Source organism: Xenopus tropicalis, chromosome 10, assembly GCF_000004195.4.
Source record: "Xenopus tropicalis strain Nigerian chromosome 10, UCB_Xtro_10.0, whole genome shotgun sequence".
In the NCBI taxonomy this organism is placed as follows: Eukaryota; Metazoa; Chordata; class Amphibia; order Anura; family Pipidae; genus Xenopus; species Xenopus tropicalis.
Genome location: NC_030686.2, coordinates 13796799 through 13816592, shown reverse-complemented (window position 1 = coordinate 13816592; position 19794 = coordinate 13796799). Strand labels below are relative to the sequence as shown.

General features: G+C 40.8%; 1 protein-coding gene across 1 annotated transcript in view; it reads left to right on the top strand.

Annotated features, from left to right (window-relative positions):
- b4galnt2 (beta-1,4-N-acetyl-galactosaminyl transferase 2) overlaps positions 1 to 19794 on the top strand; it is a 53052-nt gene that overhangs the window by 24936 nt on the left and 8322 nt on the right. The window contains exons 2-6 of the mRNA XM_002935708.5: positions 8439 to 8579; positions 10290 to 10390; positions 15073 to 15107; positions 16204 to 16393; positions 19147 to 19233. Coding sequence (XP_002935754.2) covers positions 8439 to 8579; positions 10290 to 10390; positions 15073 to 15107; positions 16204 to 16393; positions 19147 to 19233 — 554 coding nt within the window. The remainder of the gene's footprint in view (positions 1 to 8438; positions 8580 to 10289; positions 10391 to 15072; positions 15108 to 16203; positions 16394 to 19146; positions 19234 to 19794) is intronic.

Here is a 19794-nt window from a genome sequence, read left to right as displayed (position 1 = left end):
GTCAGAAATCTCCATAAAACTATACATATCAGGTATTGGCACGTTCGGGAGACATGAGGTTTTCCAAATCAGCTGAATTTCTGTCCATAAAATAAAATATGTTTCAGGTATAAATCCCTATATCATTTCAAGCTCTAAATCTTGTTCCAGGAGTGGAAATACACAAAAATTCTGCAGTCACTTAATGGGTTAAAGAATTCTGAAATGTTTGTATTTTTTGTCCAAAATACAATATTTTTGTGGAAATTTAACGAGAACCACATAATTTTTTGCATACATTCCGTAACGTTCTAGAAGTTAGAAAGAATACAAAATTATCTCAAAAAAGTTTAGTAAATATGCCCCTAAGGGGCATATTTATTATGCTGTGTAAAAAACGGCGAGAAAATTCGCCACACATCGCCAGGCTTCGCCGTGTAAAAATGGCGTAAAAACTGCATAAAATTGGCGCAATTCTTTTACGCGTTTTTTCTTCCACCGGAACTTATGGAAAATAATGGCGTAATATCCGGCATAATATCTGGCGTTCAGATGGCGATCTTTTCCATTTATTTTACACAGCTTTTTACTCCGTTTTTTCGGCGAATTAGTTTTACACAGCATAATAAATACGCCCCTAAGTGTCAGATATAAATGATGGGGTGTCTAGATGTCAGGGTTACCTCCACCAGATGCTTGTCAAACTGGAACTGGACTATAGAAGCACTCCCCTACGCCTCCCACTGAGTACTCAGAGCCTGAGGATGCAGACAGGGTGAGTTCAGATGCAGAGTAGCACAGGTGCTAATAGCTAGAGCACAGGACTCTGCTGAGATGGCAGACAGATTACAAGGAGCAGGCAAAAAGCGTAGTCACCAGGCAGGCCAAGGTCAGGACCAGCAGCAATCAAGCGTAGTCAGCAGGCAGGCCAAGGTCAGGACGGGCAGCAATCAAGAATGGTTGAGGACAAGCCAAAAAGTCAGGAACCGGGAATTCAATCAGAAGTCAGAAGGGAGATGAAGTCAGGAACAGAAGCACAGATCAAAAACCAGAATATCAACAGGAACCACTTAGTGTCACTCAGGAGAACGATCACCTCGCACTGGACTGAAGGCCGTGGCGTCTTTTTAAACGCAATGTGCATGCGTTTGTTTTCGCGCAAAAATGCCCCGAAGCGTGCGCACGCTGGCTTGACCGCGTCAACGCATGCGCTGAATGGGTGGCTTAGCGCGAGCAGTGCGGATCACCTAACACTAGATATATTTGGATGTCATCAGGCCCGGATTTGTGGAAAGGCCACAAAGGCCCGGGCCTAGGGCAGCAGAAGTTTAGGGGCGGCATGCCGCCCCGCCGCAAGAACATTTTTAAATTTTGCTCCCATACGGAGCAGTTGGGACCTCTCCCCACTGCTCCGTATGGGAGTTTAAAGGAGGGTTTGCGCATGCGCACTGGGGAGCGGGCGCGTTTGCGCATGCGCAGAGGGGGGCGGCCTCGGGGCGCCTCACGGAGAAATCCGGCCCAGGATGTCATCTGAATGTATGTGATATTTAAGGCCAACAGTTCTCTGACCTAGAGTGTAAACAGCAGAGGGCAAAGTACAGAGACCCAAAGCACCCCAATATTAGCAGAAGGTTGGGCTGGGGTTGTTCTCTCTGAAGGTGCTTTTATTTGATTTACAAAAACAATAGAGGACGTTGTTCTGTGTAGTGTCTAAATGGAATGCAAAACACGACAAGTATTATCCCCCTAGGAAACTGTCATCTATTTTCACATTGTATTTTCCATGAGAATTACTATATTAATTTGATTTGCTATTATTATAAGAACTTTTATAATAACCACTACTTATCATGTTCTCCTAGGAACTAGGGACGGAGTGCAGTTCATTATAACTGTAAATGACAAGCCCCCCTGAATCCAAGTGCAGCATTACTTTTTGTATAAATGCTTGGTGTGCCAAGCATGGCGTGTTAGTGGGGATTCACAGCCAAAACACTACAGGGCATGCCAAGCATGACTAACCAATTAGAACTGGCAAGTCAAAATGTCTTGTTTGTCTGTGTAGTGAAGCAATAAAAGTGGAGGTTTGGCAGTGCTCGTCGCCATACAGTTGACATTTTCAACATTTCAGTTACACAGGGGCCCAAACAGTCTCAGAAGGCCCAAAAACTGTCGGTGGCAACTAACTGTTAGGGATGACCGAATCTGTTCTGTTTCGCTTTGCCAAAAAATTTGCGAAAAGCATTGAAGTGACATAGGTGACAGAGGCAGAAGTCAATGGGCAATTTTTGTATCACCGACATTTTTGTCTTGGGGACTTTTTTGTCTCTGCGACATTTTTGTCTTGTGATAGAAAAATATTGAATTTCAATGCAAATCCGTGCTGGAGAAAAAATTTGCTCAGCGCTACTAACCGCAGCCCCTTTGGCATTCGCCAGAATCCACAGATTGCCTCAAGTTAACCCTGATTATGTGCATCCCTACCTGCATTCAGTGGTACTGAATACCGAGGGGCCATTAGGTTGACAACCCTTTGGATTCCCCTCCACCCCCAGCTTGTGCAGCATTTTATACACTCAAGGTGGAGAGAGCAAATCTGTCCCATTTCACCTTGCAAAAAAATTTGGAAACCACAGGAAATGTTGAAAATTTGTGAAAGTATTCAAGTCAGTGGGCATTTTTTCACAGCTACTTTTAGTGCAGAATGCATTGAAGCTAATGGGCATCTTCTTCTGGCACTTTTTTTTGCACAAAATACATTGGGGTCAATGAGAGTTTTTTTCCAGTGACTTTTTTTTGTGCAAAACACATTGGAGTCAATGGGTGCCAGGTGTTTTCCGAAAGCTACAATAAATACACACAGTGGAATATTGGGCACATTCTGTTTAGATTTCTTTTATCACTGACCATAGAGGTGGAAATCAAAGGCCTCACTTTATAGCAGAACCAAAGGACAAAGGGCAAAAATCTATGCTGTGTTTTTTACCATAATTCCAGAATGATTGCGTCTGCTAAATTTTTCTGTACAAATTATAATACAAAATATGTGCAAACCCTTTGCTCGCACGTAAATTGATTTGACATGTCTATCCTGATCCTGATCTGTTTTGATGATTACGCAAGAGACCATTTGTCATGTCTAAAAGCCACAGACACAGTGTGTCATTATATTGTTTTCTCTTCTTAGTTATTTTTGCGGATAGCTTGTGGGATCTTATTTCATGTTCAGCAGTCACTCCCCAACTGTTACGGAACATGACCTTTATCAGGGTGTGTTAGTATTAACGATGTATTCAAAAAGGTTGTGCTGATCGACATAGAGGGAGAACTGGCACTGAAACTATCACCATCATGGGCAAGGCGTATGCGGGGTTGAACTAGTGCCTTCTACCATAACTTTAGTATTCAAACCAGTAAGGGTTTATCAGCTAACATTCCCACATTGCCATAATATGTACATACATGTGGCAACTTTCCCATCACATGCTCAGCATATATTAGTAGCAGGCCCTGACTGGCAATCTGTGGGTTCTGGCAAATGCCAGAGGGGCTGCTGTAAGATGCCATAGACACTCACTATTTATTGGGCTGGTGGGGACTGTTTGGGACTCTGTGTACTGGGAATGCCAGGGGGGCTGTAAGGTGCCACAGACAGTCACTATTTATTGGGCTGGGGGGGCTGTTTGTGCCTCTGGGTACTGGGAATGCCAGGGGGGCTGTAAGGTGCCACAGATAGTCACTATTTATTGGGCTGGTGGGGATTGTTTGGGACTCTGTGTACTGGGAATGCCAGGGCCTATTTTCAATCCCAGTCTGGACCTGAGTATAGGTATAGTACAATTTCATGTAAATTTATAAACATATAAGGGGGACATTTTAAAAAAATGTGATACAGGTATAGGACCTGTTATCCAGAATGCTCGTTACCAAGGATAAGGGGTCTTTCAGTAATTTGGATCTCCGTATCTTAAGTCTACTAAAAAATCAATAAAACATTAATTAAACCCAATAGGATTATTTTGCATCCAATAAGGATTAATTATATCTTAGTTGGGATCAAGTACAGGTACTGTTTTATTATTACAGAGAAAAGGGAATCATTTAACCATTAAATAAACCCAATAGGACTGTTCTGCCCCAATAAGGGGTAATTATATCTTAGTTGGGATCAAGTACAGGTACTGTTTTATTATTACAGAGAAAAGGGAATCATTTAACCATGAAATAAACCCAATAGGGCTGTTCTGCCCCCAATAAGGGGTAATTATATCTTAGTTGGGATCAAGTACAAGTACTGTTTTATTATTACAGAGAAAAGGGAATCATTTAACCATGAAATAAACCCAATAGGGCTGTTCTGCCCCCAATAAGGGGTAATTATATCTTAGTTGGGATCAAGTACAGATACTGTTTTATTATTACAGAGAAAAGGGAATCATTTAACCATGAAATAAACCCAATAGGGCTTTTCTGCCCCCAATAAGGGGTAATTATATCTTAGTTGGGATCAAATACTGGTACTGTTTTATTATTACAGAGAAAATGGAAATCTATTTTAAAAATCTAAATTATTTAATTATAATGGAGTCTATGGGAGGCAGGCTTTCTGTAATTCAGATCTTTCTAAATAATGAGTTTCCAGATAACAGATCCCATACCTGTATTTAGGAAGATTGGCTTTAATTGCAGTCAAGAATTCTCCAATTATGGTGCCCTTCTATTTATAGAAATGGGGATGACAAACGTATAAATAGCGGGCCTATCCATAGGAAAGATTATAGCAAGCAGGGCATTGCATTCATGTTTCACTGCCTTTTACTCCTGTTCATTAAAATGTTTATTTAACTGGGACCCTATCGCTATAGCTTGCTCTAATCCACAATTCAGACAAACACCAAAGCCACATTCCTTGTGTAAATGTATTTTCAGTGTTTTTGGATAAACACAGTGCACATTTATTTCTGCTTAGAAAAGTGGAACCAATTATTATTAGATTTTTGTTGCCTTTTGTCTTGGCATAAACCTACCTCCTACTGGTCCTGCCAGTTCATCGAGCACCTTGTGTACCCTTAGCAAATTTTCTTAGCAAATATTTTGGCTAGCTTAAGATCTTTTTTTCTTTATTACACACATTTTTTTCCTGGGCTTTAAAATGAATGCTATGTGTGCTTCTAATGACTGTGGAAGGAAATGTTTCATTCTAAAATTGAGTTAAAACTATTACATAAACCACTTTGGGTCCCAAGGTTTCATTGGGGGAAAATTCTTTATTGCAGTTTGCTTTTCCTCTAGAGCAGGGATTCCCAACCTTTTTCACCCATGAGCAACATTTAAATATAAAAAAAAGTTGGGGAGCAACACAAGCATGAAAAAATCCTAGGGGGGGGTGCCTAAAAAGGCCTGTGATTCATTATTTGGTAAACAACCGCAAAAAACCCTCTGCACTCACCCATTATCAATATGTAAAAATAGGACATTTCTGTGCATTCAGCTACTAAGAAATGCCTTCCCCCCCCAGACCCAAAAGAGGGATTGTTTGTCCGTACATTGCAATATACTTCAAGCTGGCCAACTACGTCAAAGTCATCCCTTCTGGCCAGTCCTACACTGACCTATATAAGTAATTTGGCCAGCTTGAAGTATATTGCAATGTACGGACAAACAATCGCACTTTTGGGTCTGGGGGGAGGGAAGGCATTTCTTAGTAGCTGAATGCACAGAAATGTCCTAATGTCCTATTTCTACATATTGATAATGGGTGAGTGCAGAGGATTTTTTGCGGTTGTTTATATGTATTTTGTGGTCACAGCCTCTTTGCACCCCCGCCTAACGGTTTACAATTTAGTGGTTGAGCACAACTTTCCCTTTTTCTTGTGTCATTATTTGGTAGCCCAGTGTGGACTGGCAGCCTACAGGTGGCTTTGTTTGGCAGTACTTATGGTCTTTATGCCTCCAGAACTTGCCTCTAAGCCAGAAGTATAAAAATAAGCACCTGCTTTGAGGCCACTGGGAGCAACATCCAAGGGGTTGGGTGCACAACATGTTGCTAGATGCAATTCAGTAAAGATTCAATAAAGATAACTTAGCAGGATGTTCAAAACAGATTAGACATGTGAAATAAACAAAGGTCTAGAAACTGACTGTATTCACTCCAGGGTACAAAGGGAACATAGCGCTATAGTTGCCAAGCATTTCTACTTAATCTTCAGGATTATTTGGTACCTGGCATTCTGTATATACATATCACTAATGTTCAGAAAGGCATCCTGGTCTTAGTCTATAGACTACAGGCCTGTTAGTTTGACAATGTTTGTTGGAAAGCTTTTGGAGGGGTAAATAAGGGATACTAAATTTGAATTCAAATCACTATACTGAATTTGTGCCAGCATGGTTTTGTGCACAGGAAATGTAAATGTATATGTGTGTAACACAGTATTTGGAAGAGTTTGTGGATAACAGACTTTACAACTCTAGGCAGTGTTAGTCTCCGTATAGTAACGCTAATAATTCTTGCATAAAAAAGGCTATTGACTAGAGGGATGAATACATAATTATGCCTATTTATAAATCCCAATAATGCTTTGCCTGGAATATGCAGGGGTGAACTACAAAGAGGGCAGAGACGTGCAACTTACCTGGTAGAGGGTTTGAAAGAATTTGACTAAGAGAAAAGACTGTCAAAGTTTTGTTTATCTCTAAAGAAGATCCACTTGCAGCTTTTACAATTCGGTTTTCACCAGAACTCAATTTTTTCGTTATTATTCCCAGAAAAAATTGTGTTTTTCGAAAATAACTCCCATAATTCGTGATTTATTAATGTTTAGTTAACTTTTTATGTAAAATGAAAATTCTGTCAAGTACCATTGAGTCCTATGGAGGGCTAGAATAGTAGAGGAATAGAATAGTCAGTGACAGTCTGTCCTTGACACATTTTCAAGGACAAATTAATCCCCTCATTGTTTTCAGTTTCACGCTGTTCAAGGGGAAATTAACCCCCTCATTGTTTTCAGTTTCACTCTGTTCAAGGGGAACTTAACCCCCTCATTGTTTTCAGTTTCACTCTGTTCAAGGGGAACTTAACCCCCTCATTGTTTTCAGTTTCACTCTGTTCAAGGGGAACTTAACCCCCTCATTGTTTTCAGTTTCACTCTGTTCAAGGGGAACTTAACCCCCTCATTGTTTTCAGTTTCACTCTGTTCAAGGGGAACTTAACCCCCTCATTGTTTTCAGTTTCACTCTGTTCAAGGGGAACTTAAACACATTATTGTTTTCCAAGAGGACCAATGTTTCTAAAATGGCTGCTGGAGCGATTCCTGTTTGGGAAAAATAGAGGATTCCGGATTTTCGAATGTAAACGTACATTTTTTGTTCGAACGATTCAAGCGTTATCGTGACATTTTATAAATACAGCAATGATAACGTTTAATTTGAATTTATACCATGTATATCAAGGCCAGAAAAAAAACGTATTTTAGTAAATGTGCCCCTAAGCGTTGTTTTCAGGCACACTCTAATTTTTGTTCATAGTGTCCCTTTAAACTGAAATCTATTTTAGTGTTATTTTTCCATGCTATAGAAAAATAAAGGAGGGAAAACCACATGTACAAATATTTGTATTAATTAAGCGCTACTTGTTTACTTAGCACTGTACTAAGCTTATGTTAAATGTCAGACGTGAAAAGGCACACAGAACAAACAACATACCAAATAATAAAAGAAAGAGCAGCTGCAGTACAAATGTCATTGTCTGAATCAATGTTATCTGTCCATTGTAGCATCTTCAGCCCTGGCAAAATGATTTTAAATGCCCCTAAATGTTAAAGGGGAAGTATACCACTATATAGTGCTTGATCAAAGCAAATAGAATCTATGTTAAAATGCATTCTGCCTTTTCTTTCTAAAAATGCTTAATTTTAAGGCTCTGGCAAACGGGGAGATTAGTCGCCCCCGCGGCAATTTACATTTTCGCCGGTGGGATGGCATTTCGGGGAGATTTGTCGCGGGTGACTAATCTCCCCGTGTGCCAGAGCCTAACATGGATCACTTTCATTTTTGACATTTACTACTTCACGCTCTCTCTTTCTGTGACTAATACTTTTAAATAACCACAATGAGCTCTGTGTAAACAACCCCCTGCTCCATTTGCCCTGTCTCATTTGACTTACAGGTAAAAAGAAGTTAATTAAGCAGTGGGGGTTTATCTGTGAACTGGTGATCTGATAAACTACCTTCTCCTCCCACAATTGCTTGCAAGAACCACAGGATGTTGGAAATTGACAGTTATTTCTGTTTTCACTTTGCAGTTAGTTACTTAGTCCAATGGGCATAGCAACCATACAACAATATACTTGTAAAAATTAGTCTATATTACTATATAAATCTTCATGATGTCAATGTCATAAGAGGGATGAAAACATTATCGTGTCTGTATTGTAATTCTAACATTTAATTTAATACAGCCTCTACCAAAATAGACAATGTTTTTGCCCCACTGAGCCACAGAGGATTGAAGTGTATCATCTTAAGAAAAATCTGAATCCAAATGATGCCGACGCTATGAAAGCCAGAAGAAAGAAGGAGTATGAGCATTACAGCAAGAGGTAAGCTCTTCTCTGAAAGCCAAAACTCATCAATTTTAGAAATGTACAAGAAGGGCATTGGATTAAATCAGTAGCGGTCATAAGGGGTATATTTATCATGCTGTGTAAAAAGTGGAGTAAAACATAACCGGTGATGTTGCTCATAGCAGCCAATGAGATGCTTTGCTTTGGTTTTCTAACTGTTGAAATCTAATTGCTGATTGGTTGCCCTGGGCAACATCACCAGTAATGCTTCACTCCAATAACTCTTCAACAACCTTGGAACTATAGGAGAATGAATGTTAATATCATGTTTTCATATATCTGTATCTGTATGGGGGTGTGCACCTAAGGCAGATTTAAAAGTGTAATTCAATAATAATGGATCTGATCTGATTCTACACAATCCTTTATTCCAATTAAAGCCTGGTGCAGCCAATCAAAATTTTCCTTACTTATATAAATGTCCCTTTTTGAGCAATCCCCAAATTAATAACTATTATTGCAGTTACACCATTTCTGACATTAGAGATAAACATCTGTAATGGAGATCAACACTGTCTTGGCAAGAAGGGGAATGGTTTCCTCTGATAGGCTGAGGCTTATTTCATACAAACAGTCTAGGAACTACGGGATGCTTGATTGCTCAAGTAATCTCCCCCGAAGGACATAAAGGTTTTTATCCACACAATGAGGTTGGAAGTAGTTTGTCAAAGTTTGGACCTTACCACCTTGGGGGTTCAAAGCTGTGAATGGAGGGGGCACAGCCTGAAGACTAATTAAAGTGAGATTTTGAGATTCCTGGAAGCCCAGCCTGAAAGCCAATGGCGTTTTATATCATGTTTCTAATACCTTAGTAGATGATGAGTTCAAAACTGTATAGTTGACAGTAACAATACACCATGTAGATAAGGGATATTTATAAACAGGAGTAGAGAGCCTTGGGAATGGAAAGATGAACTTGGATGAAAAAAGGGGACTGAAACTGGGAGGTGCGACTTTTGTTTTTTATTAGGAACCATAAAAGGTGTTTAACAAAAGCATAGTTACTATTTACAGTACACACTAGATGAAGTTGAATGAGACACATCCATAAAGTACAAGCTTTTCTCCAGGGGGAGCATCCCTATACAGTATATTGCTGACTAAGCATTCTTTTGTAGTTACACAATAAATATGTCAGTATAAAATGAATAACTTGTTTTGTAACTACAAGATTATTTATGTACCAGTCACATGAAGTTTTCTGCGTGACTTAAAGGTTGATGTATAAAAACATAATGTATATTTATAGTATATCTAGTATAAAGAAATTTAAAGCAACTGGACTTGTTTGGTAATCATTGAAGACGTTTCACTACTCATCCGAGCAGCTTCTTCAGTTCAACTGACTGGTATGGGAAGTCCTCAGCATATGTACTCTTCCACTAATCCAATCACAATGGCACTTTGTATGCTGAGGACTTCCCATACCAGTCAGTGGAACTGAAGAAGCTGCTCGGATGAGTAGTGAAACGTCTTCAATGATTACCAAACAAGTCCAGTTGCTTTAAATTTCTTTATACTAGATATACCATGACCTGGACGAATGAAAATCTTCATAGATATATTTATAGTAGTATAGCTGAATTCTAACACTTAAGTTAAGATCCTGGTCAGCAGGGGCCTAGTACATGCAAATCTGTTTGTGCTTAATGGTGTTAGGTTATGTGTATTTTCTATTTCCTATAGGCAACATTCCCATGATATTCTCATAGCTACTCCAAACTCCCCTCTTGGCTATCCAGCCCATGGTATCCAGGTTAAGCCTCTCCATACTATCCAGCTACCAGGTAAGAAACTATAGTATGCCCAACTCCACATCAATAAATATTACAGTTTGCAACATTGACTTTTCCTGTTATTCAGTTAGTAAGGTATGTTCTGCACAACCAGTTCTACAGTGCTATCCCTTCTGCCAGCCTAAATCCAAACCAAATATTGGCACTTTGAGGGGTTTTTCCCCATAAAAACTCACCCTATGTGTGATATATTTCTTCCATGGTTAAACGTAAAAGGGTAAGGGCAGTTGCACACAAGTCGATGCAGAACATTTTGCCAGCCATGTGATTTCCAGCTCGGTGGGAAGCAAAATTCTCCCTATAGCCGGTAATCAACCGTTTGCACCATGTAAGTCCAGAGGCAATTTTACCTTGAACTGGAAACTGACCCCACTTTCATAAATGAACCCTTGTACGAACTCAACAGAAGCCATAGCAGCTCTGCAGGTGTGGACATGCTGGGAGTCATAGTTCTGTAGCCTATCCCATTTATACAAATAGCATACTGCTAAGAAATTCCCTTTGCTTTGGAATAGATTGTATTTCTACAGTTCCGCCAGCTACTTGTTGCAATATGTCAAAGGTGTGTGTTTGTGTATCAAAGGCAAGAAAGCTGGCATCTATAATAATAACTGCTCTCATTTTATAAGAGAATGGAAACAATTGCAATTGTAATATGCTGTATATATGTGATAGCAATAAACCGAAGAAGCGGGCTGTGTGGATCCCCATGCAGAAGATATAGCTCTTGCTCTCTTATTTCCCTTTCAGTGTACACTTATATCTCCTTATGACTCAAAGGGACATTGACAATTATTCCACTTAGTTGTTAATATAAGTGTAGGAGAGTAGAGATTTAGGGGCAGATTTATTAAAGTACGATCAGTCGGAATCTGATTTTTTCGTACTGAGCGTATTTTTTGCAACTTCATACCTTTGCACGACTTTTTCGTACCTTTGCGCGACTTCTTCGGACTTTGCGACAAAATTTGTGCGACAAAATCGTATTGTCGCGCCGAGTACGAAAGTTTCGGATTCATTGAAGCTTTGGTATCGTGACCTTCCTTGGGCCGGGTTGGAGCTGCAGAGTGCCATTGAGCCCTATGGGAGACTTTCCTTGGGCCGGGTTGGAGCTGCAGAGTGCCATTGAGCCCTATGGGAGACTTTCCTTGGGTCAGGTTGGAGCTGCAGAGTGCCATTGAGCCCTATGGGAGACTTTCCTTGGGCCGGGTTGGAGCTGCAGAGTGCCATTGAGCCCTATGGGAGCCTTTCCTTGGGCCGGGTTGGAGCTGCAGAGTGCCATTGAGCCCTATGGGAGACTTTCCTTGGGCCGGGTTGGATCTGCAGAGTGCCATTGAGCCCTATGGGAGACTTTCCTTGGGCCGGGTTGGAGCTGCAGAGTGCCATTGAGTCCTATGGGAGGCTTTCCTTGGGCCGGGTTGGAGCTGCAGAGTGCCATTGAGCCCTATGGGAGACTTTCCTTGGGACGGGTTGGAGCTGCAGAGTGCCATTGAGCCCTATGGGAGGCTTTCCTTGGGCCGGGCTGGAGCTGCAGAGTGCCATTGAGCCCTATGGGAGACTTTCCTTGGGCCGGGTTGGAGCTGCAGAGTGCCATTGAGCCCTATGGGAGACTTTCCTTGGGACGGGTTGGAGCTGCAGAGTGCCATTGAGCCCGATGGGAGACTTTCCTTGGGCCGGGTTGGAGCTGCAGAGTGCCATTGAGCCCTATGGGAGGCTTTCCTTGGGCCAGGTTGGAGCTGCAGAGTGCCATTGAGCCCTATGGGAGACTTTCCTTGGGACGGGTTGGAGCTGCAGAGTGCCATTGAGCCCTATGGGAGACTTTCCTTGGGCCGGGTTGGAGCTGCAGAGTGCCATTGAGCCCTATGGGAGACTTTCCTTGGGACGGGTTGGAGCTGCAGAGTGCCATTGAGCCCGATGGGAGACTTTCCTTGGGCCGGGTTGGAGCTGCAGAGTGCCATTGAGCCCTATGGGAGACTTTCCTTGGGACGGGTTGGAGCTGCAGAGTGCCATTGAGCCCGATGGGAGACTTTCCTTGGGCCGGGTTGGAGCTGCAGAGTGCCATTGAGCCCTATGGGAGGCTTTCCTTGGGCCAGGTTGGAGCTGCAGAGTGCCATTGAGCCCTATGGGAGACTTTCCTTGGGCCAGGTTGGAGCTGCAGAGTGCCATTGAGCCCTATGGGAGACTTTCCTTGGGCCAGGTTGGAGCTGCAGAGTGCTATTGAGCCCTATGGGAGGCTTTCCTTGGGCCAGGTTGGAGCTGCAGAGTGCCATTGAGCCCTATGGGAGACTTTCCTTGGGCCGGGTTGGAACTGCAGAGTGCCATTGAGCCCTATGGGAGACTTTCCTTGGGCCAGGTTGGAGCTGCAGAGTGCCATTGAGCCCTATGGGAGACTTTCCTTGGGCCGGGTTGGAGCTGCAGAGTGCCATTGAGCCCTATGGGAGACTTTCCTCGGGCTGGGTTGGAGCTGCAGAGTGCCATTGAGCCCTATGGGAGACTTTCCTTGGGCCGGGTTGGAGCTGCAGAGTGCCATTGAGCCCTATGGGAGACTTTCCTTGGGCCGGGTTGGAGCTGCAGAGTGCCATTGAGCCCTATTTGAGGCTTCCAAAATCATGTACTGAAGGATCAAAGTCAGAAAAGTTTTCCCGCCGTTTAAGATCGTTTGGATACGAAAATTTAGTGACTTTCGGATCACCAATATCATATTATCGTGACTAATATGATTTTTTCGTAAGCATTTTCGCGATATTTGCGATCATCAGAAATTATTGTATCCAATCCGAATTTTTTCCATTTCAGGATTCAAATTCGTACTTTAATGAATCTGCCCCTTAGTCTTTCTCTATGACTGTCAGTTGCCCATTTGGTTTATGGTCCAATATATATAGGGTTTTCAGTGTAAACATGGGTGGGAGGATGTATAAGTGGTCATTTAGAATGACCACTTTGCACCCTGACCTTTGAATTGCACCTAAAGGCAAAAGCCCCAGTGGGCACAATATTCTTTATTTATCATTTTTTATTTTTCATATTAAATGAACACTATAGTGTAATTAAAGTGTAAGCATGTCCTGTGGGTGAGCTGGGAATGCCCGACACCATTACAAACACACCAGAACACCCAAGCCTACATACCCCCATGTTGCCATCCACAATTAAATGCCAAATTATATAAAAATGTTTTTCAAGGGTTATAACTCTCTGACATAATGAGAAACATTTACATGCAATGTAATTTTACATACAAAATAGGAAAAAGCCAAAAACTGGTTGAATTTGTTTAATTTACAGAAAGCCAAGCAGTTTATGCCAGAAAACTCTGTATATCATTCACAATAAGGTGGAACTGGTATGTTAGCAGGGATATTTTCAGTGTTTAGCCTTTTCCACAGTGTCGGGATACATAATGTGGCTCCAGTTGTTCATAACCCTTATACAGGTATAGGATGTGTTATCCAGAAACCCCTTCTTCAGAAAGCTCCGAATTGTGGGTAGGCCATTTCCCATAGACATTTTAAGCAAATAATTCATATCCATTTTCTTTTTCTCTGTAATAATAAAACAGTACCTGTACTTGATCCCAACTAAGATATAATTACCCCTTATTGGGGCAGAACAGCCCTATTGGGTTTATTTAATGGTTAAATGATTCCCTTTTCTCTGTAATAATAAAACAGTACCTGTACTTGATCCCAACTAAGATATAATTACCCCTTATTGGGGGCAGAACAGCCCTATTGGGTTTATTTAATGGTTAAATGATTCCCTTTTCTCTGTAATAATAAAACAGTACCTGTACTTGATCCCAACTAAGATATAATTACCCCTTATTGGGGGCAGAACAGCCCTATTGGGTTTATTTCATGGTTAAATGATTCCCTTTTCTCTGTAATAATAAAACAGTACCTGTACTTGATCCCAACTAAGATATAATTACCCCTTATTGGGGGCAGAACAGCCCTATTGGGTTTATTTCATGGTTAAATGATTCCCTTTTCTCTGTAATAATAAAACAGTACCTGTACTTGATCCCAACTAAGATATAATTAATCCTTATTGGAAGCAAAACAATTCTACTGGGTTTAACTAATGTTTCAAGGATTTTTTTTTTATTGGAAAGACCCCTTATGCAGAAAACCCTAGGTCCCAAGCATTCTGGATTACAGATCCCATACCTGCATATAATATTTAAGAAGCAATATGATAAATAATATACCAGTGTGGTAACAAAATTTACTGTACTTGGTCCTATGGATACAAATGCCTTTTTATTATATAGACCAGGAATCCCCAACCGTTATACCCATGAGCCACATTCAAATATAAAAAGAGTTGGGGATCAACACAAGCATGAAAAATGTACCTGCGGGTACCAAATAAGGGCTGTAATTGGCTATTTGGTAGCCCCTATGTGGACTGGCATCATACCGAAGTCTCTGTTTGGCAGTACACCTGGTTTATATGCAACCAGATTTTGCCTCCAAGCCAGAAAATCCAACATAACCACTTACTTGAGGCCACTGGGAGCACTATGCCTGGAGTTGGTGGGTAACATGTTGCTCCTGAGCCACTGGTTGGGGATCACTGGTATAGACAATCAATACACTTGTATACTATATGTGCTGCCTCCTATCTTCTTCTCTATATAAACACATATATATCTATTTTCCTCCTAGGGTTACAAGTAAATGCCGATCTTCAGAATTACGCGGTACAGTACAAACTCTTTCCTGATTTCATTTTTATCCTCCTAAAGTCAGTTTGCTCCACTTAAACCTGCAGTTCCCCTAAACTGCCAATGGTGTTGATGGGATTGTAGCATCTTGAGTAGCCTAGTTGCCTAGTAGCATAGGTGGATTTATCTGAAGGTCCTAGCTATGGTCCTATGTTCCCTGTGTGAATGGGAATTAAGATCATACTGACACATACGGGTGTGGCAGTATATTCTGGTACTTCCATACTGGGTAGCACCAATTTTTTTTCAAATCAGCATTGCTTTTGGAACCCCAAAAATATTTATATGGATTTCAACTGACCTACAAGTTAGTTCTGTGCATTGCCATTTAAAATCTAAATTAGAAAATCCTGAGGATATTATACAGTTTGTGCCAATCTGTTGAGTCATGGCAGACATCTTTTATCTTTATTCAACCCCCCACCCCTATACCATTTGGTTCTATTGAAAATGGGCTTTTGAAAATGTATATTACTAACCTGGGTAATAAAGTCCTATAAAATGAAAATAAAACATGAATACAACCTTGTATAAATAACATTGTTTGTAGAACTAATGTAGAAAGTTCAGGAAAAAAAAGAACCGGTAAAGGGTCCCTCTGTCCCTTTAATGGGACAGAATATCACAGCACTATTAGGGCTTGAATAAAATATGTTAAATATTATTAATACAATACTATAAATGTAAGGTTCTGTTTTTCAGTATAGGTAAGGGATCCCTTATCCAGAAACCTGATATCCAGAAAGCTCTGAATTACAGAAAGCCTGTCTCCCATAGACTCCATTTTAATCAAATAATTCAGATTTTTAAAATTGATTTACTTTTTTTCTGTAAAAATAAAACAGTGCTTTGTATTTGATTCCAACTAAGATATAATTAATCCTTACTGGGTACAAAATAATCCTATTGGGCTTAATTAATGTTTTATTGGTTTTTTATTAGGTATGAAGATCCAAATTACAGAAAGACCCCTTATCCGTAGTACCCTTGGTCCCGAGCATTCTGGATAACGGGTCCTATACCTGTAGTAGTTTTATCTGTCATTTGTCTATTCCTTTTTGTCTCCCATTAGGTAACATTGGAAGCTTCCTTGGGGACTTTTGACACCCTAGTGAATACATTGGATATAAGCAACAATGTAGTTTTTGGTAGAGGAGAAAAACAGTTTGTTATAAGGACATCTGACCAGAATTTACTAAACCACATCCTGCGCCACATCACGTACACGAGTACAGTTTACGATATCGACAGTTTGGATATCAGTAAGTTCTATATAACACATTTCTTGTATGCCATAGTGTCATGTTAATATGGGGGCTCATTTACCAAGTGCAGGGCAAGGGGGTAAAGCGCAAAGAATGACCTTGATGTTGCAGCCTCGGATACCACAGTCTAACACTGTTCGTGAATAGAGATTAGCGAATCTGTCCCATTTTGCTTCGCCGAAAAATTTGCGAATCCTTCAAAAGATCCGTGAAATGGCGAAAAATTCGCGAAAAGGCGAAAATGTCACGCGGAAAAAAAAAATTTCGTCCGCCGCTATTCTTTTAACACGACTATTCTTTTGACACCCATGACTATTCTTGTGACAATTTTTAGACGCACGACTATTCTTGTGACAATTTTTGGACGCACGACTATTCTTGTGACAATTTTTGGACGCGCGACTATTCTTGTGACAATTTTTGAACGCGTGACTATTCTTTTGACACCTGGGACTATTTTTGTGACAATTTTTGGACACAATACTATTCTTTTGACACCCGTGACTATTCTTGTGACAATTTTTGGACGCGCGACTATTCTTGTGAGAAATTTTTGGATGCGCGACTATTCTTTTGATGCCTGCGACTATTTTTGCGACAATTTTTGCATGCACGACTATTCTTTTGACACCCGTGACAATTCTTGTGACAATTTATGGATGTGCGACTATTCTTTTGATGCCTGCGACTATTTTTGCGACAATTTTTGCATGCACGACTATTCTTTTGACACCCGTGACAATTCTTGTGACAATTTATGGATGTGCGACTATTCTTTTGATGCCTGCGACAATTTTTGCGACAATTTTTGGATGCACGACTATTCTTTTGACACCCGTGACTATTCTTGTGACAATTTATGGATGTGCGACTATTCTTTTGATGCCTGCGACAATTTTTGCGACAATTTTTGGATGCACGACTATTCTTTTGACACCCGTGACTATTCTTGTGACAATTTTTGGACGCACTACTATTCTTGTGACAATTTATGGATGCGTGACTATTCTTTTGATGCCCGCGACTATTTTTGTGACAATTTTTGGATGCACGACTATTCTTTTGACACCCGCGACTATTCTTGTGACAATTTATGGATGTGCGACTATTCTTTTGATGCCTGCGACAATTTTTGCGACAATTTTTGGATGCACGACTATTCTTTTGACACCCGTGACTATTCTTGTGACAATTTTTGGATGTGCGACTATTCTTTTGACACGCGTGACTATTCTTGTGACACTCTTTGGATGCGCGACTATTCTTTTGACACGCGTGACTATTCTTGTGACACTCTTTGGATGCACGACTATTCTTTTGACACCCGTGAGTATTCTTGTGACAATTTTTGGACGCGTGACTATTCTTGTGACACTCTTTGGATGCGCGACTATTCTTTTGACACGCGTGACTATTCTTGTGACACTCTTTGGATGCACGACTATTCTTTTGATGCCCGCGACTATTTTTGTGACAATTTTTGGACGCAAATCCATGCTTGGCGAAACATTTCGCCCATCACTATTCGTCAATGTTAAATAGAATTTGCCTTAAAAAGAGAAGGGATAAAAGAATAAAGGACCACATAAGAAGTACTGACAAATGGCTTAATTAAATATGTGCAAAGAAGGTTATAGGTCATATTCATCAAAATTTTCCCTAAAAAGAATTTGCTGGAGACCCATTACCCACTAGCTATGCCACTAAGAAGAGAGAACAGCAACTATTTTACCTATTCAACTGTAAAAATCAATGTATCACCTAGAGCAGTGATTTTCTGCCTTTCTTAGTACAAGGTCCCCTTGGAAGTCTGACATTTGACCCCTTGGCTTTAAGGGATGTTCACCTTTAAACAATAGTCTGAATTTGAAGAGCCCTGTCAGAAAGAAACCTTTCTCCAATCCATCTTTATTACTGAAAATGTTTCGTTTTGAAGTTACAGACCAAAATCAGTTCTGCTAAAACTCTTTCTCCTCTGCTCTCTGAAAGGTATCACCAAAACCAACTTTCATTCTGCCCAAACAGGAAGTTGACTCTGAACTCCTTACTATTCATGCCTTCCCTCTCCTGATTGGCTGAATCTGGCCAGACAATGGTATCACAGATATGCAACTGAAGCAGGGAAGGGAAGGCATAAATAGTAACCAGTTTAGTCTGGCTGCCATGTCCTCTTCTGGGAAATCCCCTACAGAGAGAGCAGAGAGCAAATCAATTAGAGTTTTAGCAGTGCTGGTTCTGTTCTGTAGCTTCAAAACTAAACATTTCAAATAATCAAGATAATGTTTCTGAAAGAGGCTGTTCAAATTTGGCTATTGTCTGAAGGTGAATGTCCCCTTTAAAACAAAGTTACAGATATAAGAAACAATCAGATTCAACCACAGTTCCAGCAATATCTAGGACAGCAAATATGTTTTTAGACTAAATATATATATATATATATATATACCCCTACTCTAGGCGTTCTCTGCAGTAGCCATGCACCCCCCCAGGGCGCACTCTGACCCAGAGGAGGTAAGCATGGAGCAGGTGAGGGGGGCGCCATAAGGTATGGTGCCTTAGACGGCAGCAGCTTTAGGAACACCGCTGGATTTAAGTCCTCCCTTACATGACTTTTGTATCATAAACATGATGTTTGTATCATAAATATGTACTACTTAATGATGGCACAACATGCCTGAATGCGTCCCTTATATAAGTACATATCATTTTAATAAATACTGTTGAATATGAAAATTTCTGTTTTTCTGCAGTTAAATTTACTATGGATCAACATGAAGCTAAGATTCCAGTATCGATCCGGCAGCCACCAATGATACATTTATATGACCCAGGGGCAGGTAAGTCACCTAAGACATCACCATAACGTGCTGGTTTATTAACTTGTGCAGCAACCACAAGTATAGCGATGTGCAGTCACAGGTCAGGAGGGAGGCAAATGGTGGGCAGGGGTCTTGGGCAAAAAAGTAAAGAAGGGGTGGTTATTTCTTTGGAACATATAAGGGTGTGGATGATATCTGGAGGTGGGTTAGGGAGCTAAAGAGGCTAATAGGCCATGGTTAAAGGCAGGGTGATAGAGGAGTAGGATCCAGAGGTGTAGGTTTGGGCTCCAAGGGTACCCTTAGTACAATATTGAGCCAGGGGCTGGTCTGGTTGCCTGTTTGGCAAGTCAGGAATGGTTTTTCCCCCCTCTTTGGAAAAAATGAAGACATCTTCAGATAATGTTTTTCACCTTCCTCTGAATTTAGGTAGGATTGGTTTTGACAAAAATGTAAACAATGATTGATTTCAACGTCAGTTACAGGTATAGGAGCCATTATCCATAATTCTCAGGACCTGGGGTTTTCCAGAAATGTGATCTTTCTGTAAATTGGTTCACCATACCTTTAATCTGCTAAAAA